This window comes from Triplophysa rosa, linkage group LG8 (genome assembly GCF_024868665.1).
Source record: "Triplophysa rosa linkage group LG8, Trosa_1v2, whole genome shotgun sequence".
Lineage (NCBI taxonomy): Eukaryota > Metazoa > Chordata > Actinopteri > Cypriniformes > Nemacheilidae > Triplophysa > Triplophysa rosa.
The window spans coordinates 3,491,695-3,507,223 of record NC_079897.1 but is presented as its reverse complement, the minus strand read 5'-3'; the positions used below and the strand labels follow the sequence as shown (position 1 = coordinate 3,507,223).

Genomic DNA, 15,529 nt, shown 5'->3' with positions numbered 1-15,529 from the left:
CTCTCTCTCTCTCTCTCTCTCTCTCTCTCTCTCTCTCTCTCTCTCTGTCCTGCACACAAGTGAAAGTGACGTCTGCGCATGCTCCTTCTCCTGCTCTCCTTGCTGCCGCGTGCTTTTCCGGGAGAATTGTCCAATAAGGGACTAAGAAAAATTGTTACGAAACGGTTTTATATATTCGAAAAAAACTTTCCGAAACCTGTACGATCGCTGGGGGAGTGTATCGAGCCCAGAAATACTACATAATACGCCCAACTCGTTTTTTGACAAGTTGACCATGTTAAGCATGAGAAGACAGCACGTTTAACATTGTAAAGAAGTCAGAATGCATGACACACCGTTGCAGCACCCCTTTAAGGTTGATTGAATATTTTGAACTGAACAATAAGGTAAAATACAAAGTTATTGGTATTAAATAATGTCAGTTGCTGACATTCTTCCAAATATCTTTCTTTGTGTTCATCAGAACAAAGAAATTCATACAGGTTTGGAACAACTTGAGGGCGAGTAAATGATGACAGAGCTTTCATTTTTGGGTGAACTGTCTCTTTAAGTTTAGTTTATAATTGACAGTAAGTTACTTCCGTTTGGACTCGGCGTGATATATACAACACATCATATACAAAAAGATGTCTTTAAGAATGTTTTCTTGTATTCCAACCAAAGCACCTCCGATTAAGAAGCAGCATTAAAAGCAAAAGCTTCTCGTTCAGATCACAAAACCCACTCAAGCTGTAACCGCAGAGACCCCAGACCGGGCAGAAAAGAGGAACGGGGGGAATAGAGGGTGAGAGGGGAGGGAGGCAATCAGGTCCACTTAAGCACTTTGCGCACCCGGCGAGTGGACCTGAAAGCATGGCTCCATCACTCTTCTTTAATGGCTCGCTCGCGGCTGGGGCTCCCGATGCTATTTACTTTGCATGCTGTAATTAAGACCGGCCAGCACTCTGCCGAGCTGTTAGCCTGACACTGTACAAAGTTGCAGCTCAGAAGAGACCGTACCTCCCCATCTTTTGCACATGGCTTAAAAGCAACACAAAGCCTCCTGCCGAACTCGATTCAGATTAAGAAATAATAATAATAATGGAGAAAGTAATTGTGGCACAGTTTAATGTTAACGTACTTCTTCTGTGACGCATGTCATGCCATGTTTCAGTGATGCGTTTTAATGCAATATTCTTTAGAGTTCAAGGTAGAAAAGTCTTTTTCATTTCTGCAATTCATTTACATGAGCTGGACTTTTGGGCGGTATATCGTCTCTGTGATCGATGTAGAAAAAGAACTTTCATTTAGGTGATTGATTGAGCAGCAGTTTTGACCAATGTTGAAGACACCAGTCATATCATTCTAGAAGGGATCTAGAAAAGTGTTTTCTTTAAATAAGGGGTGGTCATGTGAAATCACATGATAACATATGAGATCTCTGTAATTAATCTGAATTCTTTCTCTTCGACACAAATGAGATTAAATGGAGAATAAATAGAAACGTTTGCTTAAGTCTTCTGTATCTCAGATATTTCTCCTGAGAAAAAGAGCCAGAAACCTCAGGAATGTTGAATTGAAAGACAATGTCTCAAACCGAGCTCAGATTTGCAGTCTGGATATCAAGTCAAAATAATTGAAGATCTCAATATGAATTTATTTTCATTTCTCATCAAATGCAGATTATTTTACCACACAATCTACATTAATAATGCATTTGAACAATTTTCTAATTTCTTTGTTTCACCCCATGTATATTTACTTTTTCGTATAGATTAAATGAATCCGTAAATAGAAGTGAAATATGACCGAAATATGGACGTTGAACTTACGGTGGATGCCAAACTTGGAGTGCTGTCCGCATTTATTGACGACGACCACCGTGATGAGCAGAAATGCGCACGCGAATACAGCGAGACCCACCGCCACAGATACCTGCCAACATGCACAAGACCATTATTAAGATTATATGACAAATAACAGATGTTTTAAATGGGTTCATTGTCATATGTCTTACCCCAAACACTCTGCTCTCCAGTTTCTCAGTCACATCATCTGTGGATTGGTTGGTGGGAGCTGATAACATCAAAACATTTGTTTATCTCTGAGATAAATAACTTCAACAGTAAACACTCATTTCAGTTTTGAAAGTTGATTTAGAGTAACTTACTTGGTTCGTCTGTGAGGACTGGCATGTGAAGAGAAATAATAACATTCAATTAGCCGATGAAAACTTTTTAAATTGTGTTAGTATAAGATGTGTTATGATGTTGCCTTACCAGGAATGATGCCCTCTGGATCTAAAGGGTCGAACGGATTGTCCATGAACTTCCCATTTACCGTGGCCTCGTCCTGCCCCAGTTTGTTATCTACCATGAGGGTGTAGTAGCCATTGTTCAGATGGGTGGGCTTGTTGAGGTAGAGACAGCCGTGTTGGACGGAGCCGTCGGACGCATCTCTGATCAGCTCCGTGTAAGTGTAGCGGTTCTCAATAAGGGGCTTGTTGTTGTACAGCCATTTGATGGCGGCTAGAGGATTGCTGTCCAATTTGAACGGGATACACCAGTGATGCTGAGGTTCTGGATTCCGTAGAAACAAGATTCGCACTGGAACTGAACGCAGACAGACCGTGAGTTGACACGAGTGTGATGCAAAGAGGTTTCACCAGTTTCAGCATATGTACTGTGATTCTCATCCTCATGTCATTCCAAACCTGTGTGATTTACTTTCTTCTGCGGAACACAAAAGAAGATATTTTGAAGAATGGGGGTAACCAAACAACACTGGACCCCATTGACTTCCATTGTATGAACACAAAACCAATGAGACATTTCTCAAAATATCTTCTTTTGTGTTTCACAGACGAAAGAGGTGAATAAATGATGACTTTTCATTTCCCCTTTACAAAGACCAGCATTGTTCGTCACTAGTTTGTGTGTTTTGGGTGCTGGTATGTTTCTGTCTTTAACCAGCGAAGACCCTCATGGAAATTCATCCTGGTCTTTTTAGCAAGACTTTCTTTATTTCTTCATCACGCAAGTTCTTTCGTATCTGGCATTCATACAGTTTGTTAAAATAACACCGTAATCTTTCAGGATGGATGATAGTTACAGTATGCCCGTCCACTATCTGTTCTTCAGATGACTGGCACATCACTCATAGTTTTTACATGAATCGATGTGCTCCATCTTTACAGCAAACCTGTTGACCTGTTATAAATAAAACATTTCTGTCTGTTTAGGGGACCTAACCACAAGAGGCACTTGAGATCTCAGTGAAGGTGGGATGCAGGAAATGGCTCTTTTAGCCAGAGGAACATGCTGATGCGCACATGCCGGCCGCTGCTCCATAAGCATTACGCTGCTCTTAACCCATGACCCTGCCTTCAGGAAGCACTCCGCACAGATTCACAGTCCCTTCTGTCAAAGAGTTTACCTTTAAAAAAAGTCTTTGTTACATCTATAGATAGATATACATATGCCTCATAGGGACAATTGATTTTTACTGTAAGTAACGTCAGCAACTGAAATGTTGACCGTAGCGTCAGTGTATACGTATGTATGGTAATGCCACCTTGATGTTAAAGGGATAGTTCACCCAAAAATGAAAATTTGTCAATTTACTCCCCCTTAGATTGTTCTGTATAAATTTCTTTGTTCTGCTAAATACAAAGGAAGATATTTGTAAGAATGTCAGTAACCAAACAGATCTCATCCCCCATTGACTCTCATAGAATTTATTTTCCCTATGGCAGTAAATGGGGGATGAGATCTGTTTGGATACTGACATTGCTCCAAATATCTTTCTTTGTGTTCAACAGAACACATACATTTTTAAAGGTTTGGAACAATCTGAGGGTGAGTAAATGATGACAGAATTTTTATTTTTAGGTGAACTAGCCCTTTAATGCTTAAATGGGGTTTTAAACCAGTTTGCATTCAGCAGCCGTACTGTAATTCTCACCTTCATGTCATTCCAAACCTGTATAACTTTTCTTCTGCAGAGCAAAAAAGAAGATATTTGGAAGAACGTTGGTAACCAAACAATATCGACCCCCCCATTGACATCCATTGTATGAACACAAAACCACAGTTTTGTGTAGTTACTGTTATGCAAAAGCAGGGGTCATATACAGGTTTTGTAGAACATGAGGATGAAAAAATCTTTAACTTTTCTTTAATAACCGTGTTGCGCTTACTGTAGATGGCCGAAGGTGAACATCATCATCTCAAATCTGCAAAGCTACAGTTAGCAGTAAGGATGCTGAGACCATAATTAACGCCAGGGCATTACAGTATATAATCGATTACAGTCTGGACTTAATATATAAGATACTTAGAACAGATTGGAAATATGCTGACGTGGGGCAGATACTGTACATACTACATTCTAAAAATGTTGGGTTATTTCAACCCAGCGTTGGGTCAAAAATGGACAAACCCAACAGTTGGGTTTTAAATTAACCTATTCTGGGTTGTTTCAACTCAAAATGCTGGGTTGTTTTAACCCATTGTTAAGTCAAAATTAACAATTTTCTGGGTTCATTTACCCCAACTGTTGAGTGTTTCCATTTTTTAACCAACGATGGGTTCAAATAACCCAACATTTTTAGATTGTATAACTGCCCGGCTAATAAAGCAGTGGCCGTCCTCGAGCCCTCGTGCACCAGCAGGATGATTCTGATAGACTGGCGGCTAACACACTTGCTATCTGCCAATCAATCGTCACAATTATATTTCCGGACTTCGGGGGAGAGAAATCCATTAGCAGAGAACAAACAAGATCTGAAGACGGTTATCATGCCATTTTCCTGACAGTCATTATCGCTCCCCTGATGACTATACATTTGTCTGAAGTCAAGCACTGTTTTTCTTCTTCTGAAGAGAAGGTGATAAACAGTGGTAATTGCTGTGGTGTGGAGTGCGGTCATATGGGAGAATTTCAGAGGAAAAAACTCGCACGTCTCAACGCTGCTACCAGTTTCTTGTGTGTTTGTATCAGATGGTGGGTTTGAAGTGATGGTTCACACAAAAATGAAAAATCTGTCATCATTTACTCACCCTCTTGTCATCTCAAACTTGTTTGACTTTCTTTCTTCTGCAGAACACAAAGATATTTTGAAGAATGTTGTTAACCGACAGTGGTACCCATTCACTTGCATTGGTTTTGTGTTCATACAATAGAAGTGAATGGGTGCCGGCGCTGTTCGGTTACCAGTTTTCTTTTGTGTTCTGCAGAAGAAAGAAAGTCATAAAAGTTTGAAATGACCAGAGGGTGAGTAAATGATGACAGAATTTTCATTTTGGGTAAACGTTCACTAAGTCCTTTTTAAAAATAATATGTTAGTAAAAAAATGGTAAAATATAAGGAACAAAAAGGTTGTTGTCGGATTATCTGGCTACCAAAGTAAGCTAAGTTTGAAAAGGAACACATATGAGAGAGAGTATGGACCTACATTGAATGTCCAGTTCGACCATATCTTCTCCCAGACCGGCTCGATTCTCCGCTTCACATGTGAGGTTATGCAGGTTGTCTTCAGAAGAGATGTTCCACATATATAGCACCAGCTCGAGAGTTGATCCCCAGATTCCCCGCTGTCAATACGAATGAAAACATTTAACATTAAGTAGACAACATTTGATTAACTCTAAAAAAAAAAAAATGTTGAGATGTTTGAATTGGTAGCATTTTGGGTTAAACCAACCCAGCATTGGTTCATTCGAACCCAGTGGTTGGGTTTGTCCATTTTTTTTACCAACCATGTATTGAAACTTTGGAGTGATAGTAATAGTGATATGGCTACACTTTGAGCTAGGGGTCAATCAGTTTGGTAGGCTGGGTTTACACTTATGATTGTTTGATAGGAAGGTTGTTGCAAAATCGCATCCTGTCATAAATTGCATCCTTAACTAAATTTACAAAACACATGAAGCAAGTATGATGTACCTGAAGAGTCCAGTTGGATCGTAGCTGATCAGTTTTCCACCTGATAACAGGCATGGGTACTCCGCTTACTTGACATGTGAATGTCAGATTTCCACCTTCTTGAGTGGTCAATGTAGACGAGTAGATTTTGACCTCAGGAACACCTGCAAATTGCAACACAACATTTTTATTTAAAGGTATCATCACCCCCAAAACATCTGTTATGATTTATTTATCACGTCACTCAAAACCTGTGACTTTTATTTAAAGAAATGTATTACTGGTTTCGTGTCCGTACAATGGAAGTCAATAGGGACCAGTGTTGTTTGGTTACCAGTGTTCTTGTAAATATCGTTATGCAAAAGAACGAAAGTCACACAGGTTTAGAATGACACGAGGGCAAGTAATTTTCCCTTTAAGGAATGTCACATTATTTACGTGTTGTGAGCTTTTGCAATGACGTACATTTATGAAAATGATATGTAAACATAACACATTTTGTATGAAGGTGTTAAAGTGGTCTCATTTCTGTGCCGCTAACAACACCAAACAGAATTGCAGTTTTTTACTGGATGTTTGGTGCAGCCAGCGGTTACACAGAAATGACACAGATCCTCTTTTAAATGTGTTTTATTTTAGATGGGTCCACTTACTGCAGTTATCCATTTCAAACGAATCCAGTGAAATGCTGTTGCCGTTGTAAATGCAGTTTTGTTGCGAGTCGCCGTCGCCTTGTCGTGTTCTGTGCCACTGCTGAAGCCAGTAGATGTCACATGAGCAGGTGAGCGGATTATCTCTCAGAATTCTGTACAAAAGACAACATTTCTTATGCTTGTTTCTCGCTTTCAACAAAGTGGGTTGATCAGGAATGTGCATAGAGATTTTAATTCCTCAGGCAGAAGTAAATTGTTTACTTTGTAGTTCCAAAAAACAGAATGGAAGAAAATATGTGAGTGTAGTATGCTACTTACAGACTCAAGAGAGGAACAGAATGAAACACTCTCCAGCTGATGTGTACCAGTAAATTAGACGCCAGATTCCTGTTAAAGAGAACATGTAGAAATAAAAACATTTTCTCATTCATTTTTCAATTATCTTGTATAATATTTGAATAGGCCTATAAGTCGTTTTTGATAGAAGGTCGTTTTCCTTTGAAAAAAATATTAAACATTGTTCTGATTCTAAATTATGGATGGATGTGATTAGATGTATACATTTGTCACTTTAAACAGACTAATAAGCTCTTTGCACTACCTTACATCCGCACTGTTGTATATTTCACTGGTTTGCACTCTATCTGCCATTACCTATCTTCTTTTTCTTTTTTGTAAATATCCCTGCTGTTGTATTTGACATCTACAGTATGTATAATCTGTATTTATCTGTATTTTTATTCTGTGTAGTGTTATTTGTATGCACCGTGGGTCTGAGAGTAATGCAATTTCAATCCTCTATATGTATGTACTGTACATGTGGGAGAATTGACAATAAAGCAGACTTTGATATAGATATGGATGGATATACAGTATATAGATGTATCGACATAAATATGTGTTTAGATATATATGTACTTATGGATGGATGGATGTTTGAATGTTTATATATGTTTAGATATACAGTGAGGGAAATAATTATTTGATCCCCTGCTGATTTTGTAAGTTTGCCTGCTTACAAAGAAATGAAGGGTCTATCATTTTTATGGTAGGTTTATTTTAACTGATAGAGACAGAATATTAAAAAAAATCAGGGGGAAAAATGTTAAATAAAGGTTATACATTGATTTGCATTTCAGTCAGTGAAATAAGTATTTGATCCCCTACCAACTAGCAAGAATTCTGGCTCCACAGATTGGTTACGTGCCTATATGGACCACAGATTAGTCCTGTCACTTTAAGAAAGTACTCCTAAATCAGCTTGTTATGTATATAAAAGATGCCTGCCAACAGAATCTGTATCTTCCAGTTCAACCTCTCCAACACCATGGTCCAGACCAAATAGGTTTTAAAGGATGTCAGCGACAAGATTGGAGACCTGCACAAACCTTGAATAGGCTACAAGACAGAAGCTTGGTGAGAAGGAGACAACTGTTGGTGTGATTATTTGGAAATAGAAGAAATACTAAATAACTATCAAATGCCCTTGTTCTGGAGCTCCCTGCAATATTTCCCCAATGGAGTAAAGATGATCATGAGAAAGGTTAAAGATCAGCCCAGAACTACACGGAAGAAGCTTGTTTATGTTTTCAAGACAGTTGGGACCACAGTTAGCAAGCAAACCATTGGTAACACACTATGCCACAATAGATTGAAATCCTGAAGCACCCGCAAGGTCCTCCTGCCCAAGAAGGCCCGCCTGGCTCGTCTGAAGTTTGACAACGAACATCAAAATGATTCAGAAAAGGCTTTGGAGAAAATGATGTGAGACCAAAATAGACTCCTGTGTTTGGAGGGAGAGAAATGCTGACTATGAGCCCAAGAACATCATGTCTACAGAGAAGCACAGTGTTGGAAACATTCTGCTTTAGGGCTTTTTCTCTGCTACAGGTATACAGGATGACTTCACCGCATTGAGGGGCTGAGGGACGGGCCAGTGTACTGTAAAATCTTGGACAAGAACCTCCTCCCCTTAACTAGATCACTGAAGATGGGTTGTGGATGTGCCTTCAACATGACAAAGACCCAAAACATATTGCCAAGACAACCAAAGAGTGGCTTAAGGAGAAGCACATTAAATGTCCTAGCCAGTCTCTAGACCCTAGTCCTATAGAACCTCTGTGAAGGAGGCTAAAACTCCAATTTGCTGTGCAACTGCCAAGAAACCTTAAAGAGTGACAGAAGTGTGGAGTAAAATGTATCCTGACACATGTGCAAACCTGGTGACCAACTATCAGAAAGGGTTTCTCCACCAACTACAAAGTTATTTTTTCTCGGGGATCAAATACTTATTTCACTGACTGAAATGCAAATAAATGTATAACCTTTAATTAACATTTTTTCCCCTGATTGTTTTTAATATTCTGTCTCTATCAGTTAAAATAAACCCACCATAAAAATTATAGACCCTTTATTTCTTTGTAAGCAGGCAAACTTACAAAATCAATTACATTTAGTCATTTAGCAGACACGTTTATCCAAAGCGACTTACACGACGATGTATAGATAGATATGGATGGATATGTATATATAGGGATGGATGGATATGTGTAGATAGATATGGATAGAAAGATGGATATGGATGGATATACAGTATATGTATAGATAGATAGATATGGATGGATGGATGGATGGATATACAGTATGCAGTATATGGATGGATGTAGGGATGTCTAATATATACAGCTGCTGAAAAAATTAAGAGATCATTCCAAATTTAATTTCAAATCAGTTTTTCTGTATGCATTGTGGCCATTCCAGTCCAGTGTCTGTTGAATTTCAACAAAATTAAACCTCAGGAGTGACATAAAGTCATCCAACAGCAATGTGAAAGACTTGCAGCATGACAAGACACATGAAAACTGTGATAAAAATCTAGGTTATCACATAAAACATTTTCCTAAAACTTTTCCTAAATACATGTACAAATATTACTGTTGTATTGCTTAAAAGTGAATATAAACTTGTTTTCTTTGCAGTATTTGAGATCTGAAAAAATACAGAGCATCTTTTGTTATTTTCACCAGTTTCTCCAGTTTTCATTTTCTGCAAATAAATGCAAATAGAAACAATATTTTTATTTGAAATTTGGTCAAATATTGTGAGTAGTTCACAGAATGAAACAAAAATTATCCTTTTACCTAAACATTTCTGTGAAATAGTCTCTTAATTTTTTCTGCGGCTGTTTATACATGTGTGTAGATACATTTGTAGATGAATATATATATATAGATAGATGGATAGGTATACATGGATAAATATAGATAGACAGACAGACACAGACAAGGTGTGATCAAAATGGCCTGTTTTCAAGAAGCCGTTGAGTTGTCTAACATAAACGCTTTCTGATGTAGAGAAATTCACTTTCCTTGTGTAATTGAATTTGCGAGGCATCCTCAGGGGCAAAAACTGTAAAGCAGAGCTGAAGGAACGCACGGATAAGAGGCAGCGGGGACAGTAATGCCTTCACTGATATAGATTCTCTGTGGCAGGGCTAATGGGGGCCAGCAAGGATTCAAATATTTGTTTTCGCTACTCCCCAAAGTTCATGTCAGATGGGTCGGCCATCGGGGCCTATCTATTACAGTTCGATTCTACCGTAGGGAAAGAGCGGCAGAGAATAGCAGCTGCCGTTTCAGCCTGGCGTCCAGGGGAGGGGCCGCAGATTAAAGAAGCAAACAAAAGCTATGAATTGGCCAGACGAATAAAATCTCGTGATTTTATTCTACTGTATATCTCCCCACCACGTAATGCTTCCAGACCTTAGAGACACATCTGTTCTTCCACACAGCCCTCTGTGAAATATTGATTGTGTGATAATGGACCCTTAGTGGAGTGTATTTATTATGCATCAGTTGTCAATAATACGCCAAAGTGGGCGAGTAAAGGGTGACTGCTGGATATGCTCTCATGTTTCCCCAAACCCCCCCTTACCCCCCCTCCTGTGTGACCGCTTTCTCCCACATCAACAACAGTGGGCATGTCACACACACTAGAGATAACGGTTACAAGATAGTGGAGATATGGGTCAACAACCTTTGGAGACACACAGCTAATATCATTCGAGTTTTGTTGACATGTGGTGCTTGATGAGAATAGATGTAGATGTAATATTGTGTTTTTTTGTATTTAGTTTTTTTTGGAAAACAGTTTTGTTCCTGCTGTTGAGGTTCTGTTAGGTTTCTTGTGGTGGGTTGACATCAGAGGCATAACGACTGTTATTTTCCCTGTCCTTGTCTGGTGAGCAATTGTTATATTTCACTTTGCAGATTTTTCAACTTTAAAGGCTGAAACGTATTGTATGCAGCCAAACACAGAAGATAATTCAGTGCAGAGAGTTCTATTAATATTTTAAATTCGCTTTTATTTTCATATTTTTGATTTGAATTTTTGTCACTTTTTTAATTTGATTATTTTATTTGTAATATTTAAAATAATGTCTTATATTATTATTTAAACTAAAATAAAAATCGATTTTATTATTTTATTTTGATTATTACATTTTTTATGTTGCTATATAAATTTGATGTATTTTAATTTTACTTTGTTTCATTTTTTATTTTCGGTTAAAAATTGTAGTACCTTAACTTAAGTTTATTTCATCTTATTTATTTCTGAGGCAACGTTTCTAATTTTAGCTCAGTTTAAGTTTTTCAAATAATATTTAGGCTAGTATTTTATTTGCTTTTATTTAACAGAAGTGTTTTAAGTTTTAAGTTTAATAACCCTGTGGAAAATCTATGAAGGCTAATGATTTCTAGACCTGAAATATGTCATTTGTTTCTCACTAATTGTAAATTCATCACAGTTTTACCGCCTGAGACCAATCAGAAAGCTTCACTCATCTAAAGGAAAGAGAGTTTAAAGTGATTGACAGGTACAAGCCGTAAGACCCCAGTGTATTGTGGGAATACCAATCCTCTGTTAAGAATACTCACACATACTGCAACTTGAAATTATGTTGAAATGCATTTTCAGAGATATACAGCAACCCACAATCTGTCACCGTCCTGCAAAACAAATGTGAAACACCTTAAGCATACTATTGAAAGCTATAAGAGCACATCACAACCGCAGTAATCATCATTCAAAGTGGAAGAGTTTATGAATGTACAAAGTCATGATCTCATCTGCTAAAATGTTTGAAAATCTTTCAATCTGAGATGACTCACAGGTTCTTTAGGTCTCTGTAGTTGGCGAGGTCCGTGTCTGTGATGTTCTCCAGGTTGGCTTGGTTCTCTATGTAGCTGGAGGGTTGAAATGAGAAAAGCTTGTTCTCATTATCAGTTTAACCAAAATCTTGTTGCAGAATGATAACTTGACCTTTTCCTTTGTAGCAGATGTGATGCTATTTATGCAGGGTGTTGCTATGTGGTTGCTAAGATGTTCTGAGCGGTTGCTAGTATGTTCAGTGGTACTTCGTTCATTGCAACTGCATGGGTATTTTTTCTTCATCCATTGAATTGTTTTGCGTGATTTAGTGAATGTGAAAGTCAAAATGTTTGCTTTTATAATCTTAAAATGTGCATTTGAACAACTTTGCTTTTCAGCTGACATCAGAAATCCCTCTCACTTTTCAGCCCTTCCCCTCCAACCACCTGTCTCCATTCTGGTAAGCAACGCCCATATTTCATAATCCAATTTACTCCCGGTGGATACAAATAACTGTCAAAAAACAGGAATGCGTGGATGTGATACTGCTTTCTTAAAATATAATAAAAAAGAATTTCTTCTAAATGAAAGTGCCTTAATGTTCACCTGATTCTTGTTTTATCGTCACTTTAAAACTCTGAGCTCTGTCTGGTTTCAGGTCTCTGTGAGCTAAATGGAATGCTGCTGTGCCCGTGCAGCTGTTAATTTGAGGGATTAGTGAAGTATTTTGAAATCGATTGTTTTTCAGTTCCACACAAGTAGTTTTTCTACAGAAGTACTTCTGCTTCCAAGAAGGAGAACTAAATTCTTCTTGCGAAAAGTTTCAATGGTGTCTCCATCATGACATGTAAACCAGACAGTGTAAACAATGTCCATATTTGTTAAGAACAAGTCATTTTAAATGTTTCACAATGGTTTTGAGATGGGAAAGGCTTGTTAAATTGTACAAATGTAATTGATGTGATATGAAAGTGCATCATCCAGAATATAGTATTTCGACTGATATCAACACTAATATCAAAAATACTGATGTGTAAGTGCATACTTGATCAAACTCAATTTAATCGGATGTTTTCTTGGATATTCATGGTCGATCCGTAAGCACAACAAGACGCTTTTTATAATATTGTAAAAGCACGGCCATATGTGCAAATGATCACAACGGTCCATGGTTTCCCGCTCACTCTCATTATAGAGTAGATGTTTACTGCGTGTTCCTGGCGTATTTTAATTACCGCTTCTACAAAGTGGGATATGAACATTTCTACCCTATTAACTGCAAACGAATGATTGTTCACAAAATAAAGACCGGCATCGAAGCATCTCTCTAGTTCATTAATATTTCATCTTTAGCGCAAGACATTTCTTTTGACTTTAATGGAATCTTCTCATGTCCTCGGATTCTGAGTTGTGTTTGAGAACGACGCATATTTATTAGCATCTGATTGACCCAGAGAGCCGTAATGCAATAACAGAGCAGGTGGGACGACATCTCAAACTGCTTTAGCTTATTGAATCGCATCGAGTGGGTAATATTTCATCTATTGTTTTCAGCGGGGCATTCGCAAGCAATTCACGGGATGGAATTTACTAGATGAATGATGAATTTCTGCTGCTGGTATGAAGTTAATGGTGGCTTGTTTTCGTCCCTGACGGAAGCCGTGTTCCTATGTGCCATACCCATCTCGCTAATACGGTGAAACGCTCCGATTTTATGGGCACAAAGTGTTCTCCGTAAGCACGTGGCGAAAGCACCGTCTCGCTTATTGATTGAATGCTTGTAGTAAATGTAGAGACTGTAGAAGTTCAGTGGATCACAATTGGACAGGTGTATTGAGAGTACACACACAACAAAAGAAATGGCAAGGGTTTGGAGAGAAACATGTTATGGTTATAAATCAGGCCTTATTTTGTGACATTATGGCAACTGTATGAAAGTGTGAAGTTATGAGATAGAAGCATGACTGTAAAAAAAACTTAAATGTAAACAAATGTGATATGTATTGTTTTCTACAACTTTTTATGAAGTTTGTACTATATATGTATAATATGTGTGCGTGAGCGTGAGCGTGCGCGTGCGTGTGTGTGCATATATACATACATGAAAACAATACATAACACATTTGTTTGCATATACAAATATATATACATACATACGCATATACATATGCACAAACACACGTTTGCGCAGCTATCTTTATGAGGACATACATTGACGCAATGCAATCTCTAGCCCGTTACCCTAACCATCACAACTACATGCCTGACCCTAAACCTAATTATAACCTAAACCCTAAAACCCAAGTCTTCACCCTCAACAGCCCTTTAAAGTGGTCTCTGGAAGTGAGGACCGGCCAAAATGTCCTCACTTTACTCTCCTTGTCCTCACACCGTTGGTCTACAACTCAAACCGGTCCTCACAAATATAGATGTACAAGTACACACACACAGTATATGTCTGTATTAGGGCTGTCAAATGATTAATCGCGATTAATCGCATCCAGAATAAAAAGTCTGTGTTTATATAATGCGTGTACTGTACATATTAATTTAGTACTTATAAACACATACATGTACACAACATGTTTATATTTAGAAAATGCTTCCATGTATTTATTTATATTTGCCAATAATTTAAATTATATGTAAATGTTTGTTAATATTAAAATGATATATTTTTCTTAAATAAATGCATATTTTTTCATAAATACAAAATTAAAATGCACAGTACACAGACATACATTATGTTAACCCAAACATTCTGGGTTTTATTTTATTCTGGATGCGATTAATCATGATTAATCGTTTGACAGCCCTAGTCTGTATATGTATACATACATACATACATATGTTTATAAAAGCCTATATATACACAGCATATATATATATATGACTTTTTTTTACTGTATATCCTATAGTAACCACCGTTTTACTGTATCGTTTTACTATTTACCATTAAAATGACCAATTTTTACAGTCAAACATAAGTAAGAGAGAACGCACGACAGAGAGAGAGTGTAAATGGCATAGCGATTACAGTATGTCACCTACTATAACCATGAACGTCAGCGTGATATAAAGCCGTTTCACAAATGATGCACGCTAAAGCATTTTCAAATACTTCTGCACCCATCTGAATACTCTGTAGCAAACTGAACGATTGAAGATTATGTTAGGTTAGATAGTGTTACCTAACACTCTAAAAACTACAAACAGCAGAACAAGGCCACTTTCCTCTATTCCATTATAAGTTTCCAGTAATCTCATTGTCTGGGCTAAACCGGCGCAAGACACTATAAACATACAACCATATGCTCTTCATAAAGGCCAGTTGCCTTTGACTGAACTCACAAGCTGTTTCATCTCTTCCAGAGCAACACTTGTTGTGTCAGGACACACAAACTAAACATGGCTTAACTTTAATGAAGCACAACATCGTTTCTAGGAACGATTGACTTTCGAGCATCGTTTGAAACTCAACTCACATCTCTGTGACGTTTTCGCTCTCCTGTGGTGCCAACGCCGGGATGCTGGCGATCCCGTCCGTCTCCAGGCACTGCAGCATGGCAAAGGAACATCGGCAGGCACCCGGGCATCCGCTCAGGGCTGGTGGAACCAGAAAGAGAAGCAGGACCACAACCGAGGGCAACCAACGATAACCCCTCTGTGCCATCGGTTCGAGTGAGTTTGTATCCTGGGGCATCTCCACTCAGCATCAGAGATGGCAGCGATTGAAGCGGGAACACTGGACGTAAGGAGAGGCGGCTCTTCTCTTGGCCAGCACTCAGGGTTATGATCCCATCCAGGAGCTGAGCTATTGA

At 38.2% G+C, this 15,529-nt stretch overlaps 1 protein-coding gene and 1 long non-coding RNA gene across 3 annotated transcripts in view; one reads left to right on the top strand and one right to left on the bottom strand.

Annotated features, from left to right (window-relative positions):
- Positions 1–15,444, bottom strand: part of ntrk1 (neurotrophic tyrosine kinase, receptor, type 1) — a 26,548-nt gene extending 11,104 nt beyond the window's left edge. Inside the window, exons 1-11 of the mRNA XM_057339276.1 lie at positions 15,194–15,444; positions 11,729–11,803; positions 11,495–11,566; positions 6,876–6,944; positions 6,558–6,709; positions 5,926–6,068; positions 5,435–5,573; positions 2,259–2,591; positions 2,150–2,167; positions 1,997–2,055; positions 1,812–1,914 (exon numbers count right to left, since the gene is read on the bottom strand). Coding sequence (XP_057195259.1) covers positions 1,812–1,914; positions 1,997–2,055; positions 2,150–2,167; positions 2,259–2,591; positions 5,435–5,573; positions 5,926–6,068; positions 6,558–6,709; positions 6,876–6,944; positions 11,495–11,566; positions 11,729–11,803; positions 15,194–15,411 — 1,381 coding nt within the window. The 5' untranslated portion in view covers positions 15,412–15,444. The remainder of the gene's footprint in view (positions 1–1,811; positions 1,915–1,996; positions 2,056–2,149; positions 2,168–2,258; positions 2,592–5,434; positions 5,574–5,925; positions 6,069–6,557; positions 6,710–6,875; positions 6,945–11,494; positions 11,567–11,728; positions 11,804–15,193) is intronic.
- LOC130557507 (uncharacterized) overlaps positions 2,503–15,529 on the top strand; it is a 29,539-nt gene continuing 16,512 nt past the window's right edge. Inside the window, exons 1-4 of one of the 2 annotated variants that reach the window (XR_008963324.1) lie at positions 2,503–2,608; positions 3,221–3,259; positions 6,544–6,685; positions 12,107–12,168. This is a non-coding gene — a long non-coding RNA (uncharacterized LOC130557507). The remainder of the gene's footprint in view (positions 2,609–3,220; positions 3,260–6,543; positions 6,686–12,106; positions 12,169–15,529) is intronic. The other variant, XR_008963325.1, reaches the window with a different exon arrangement.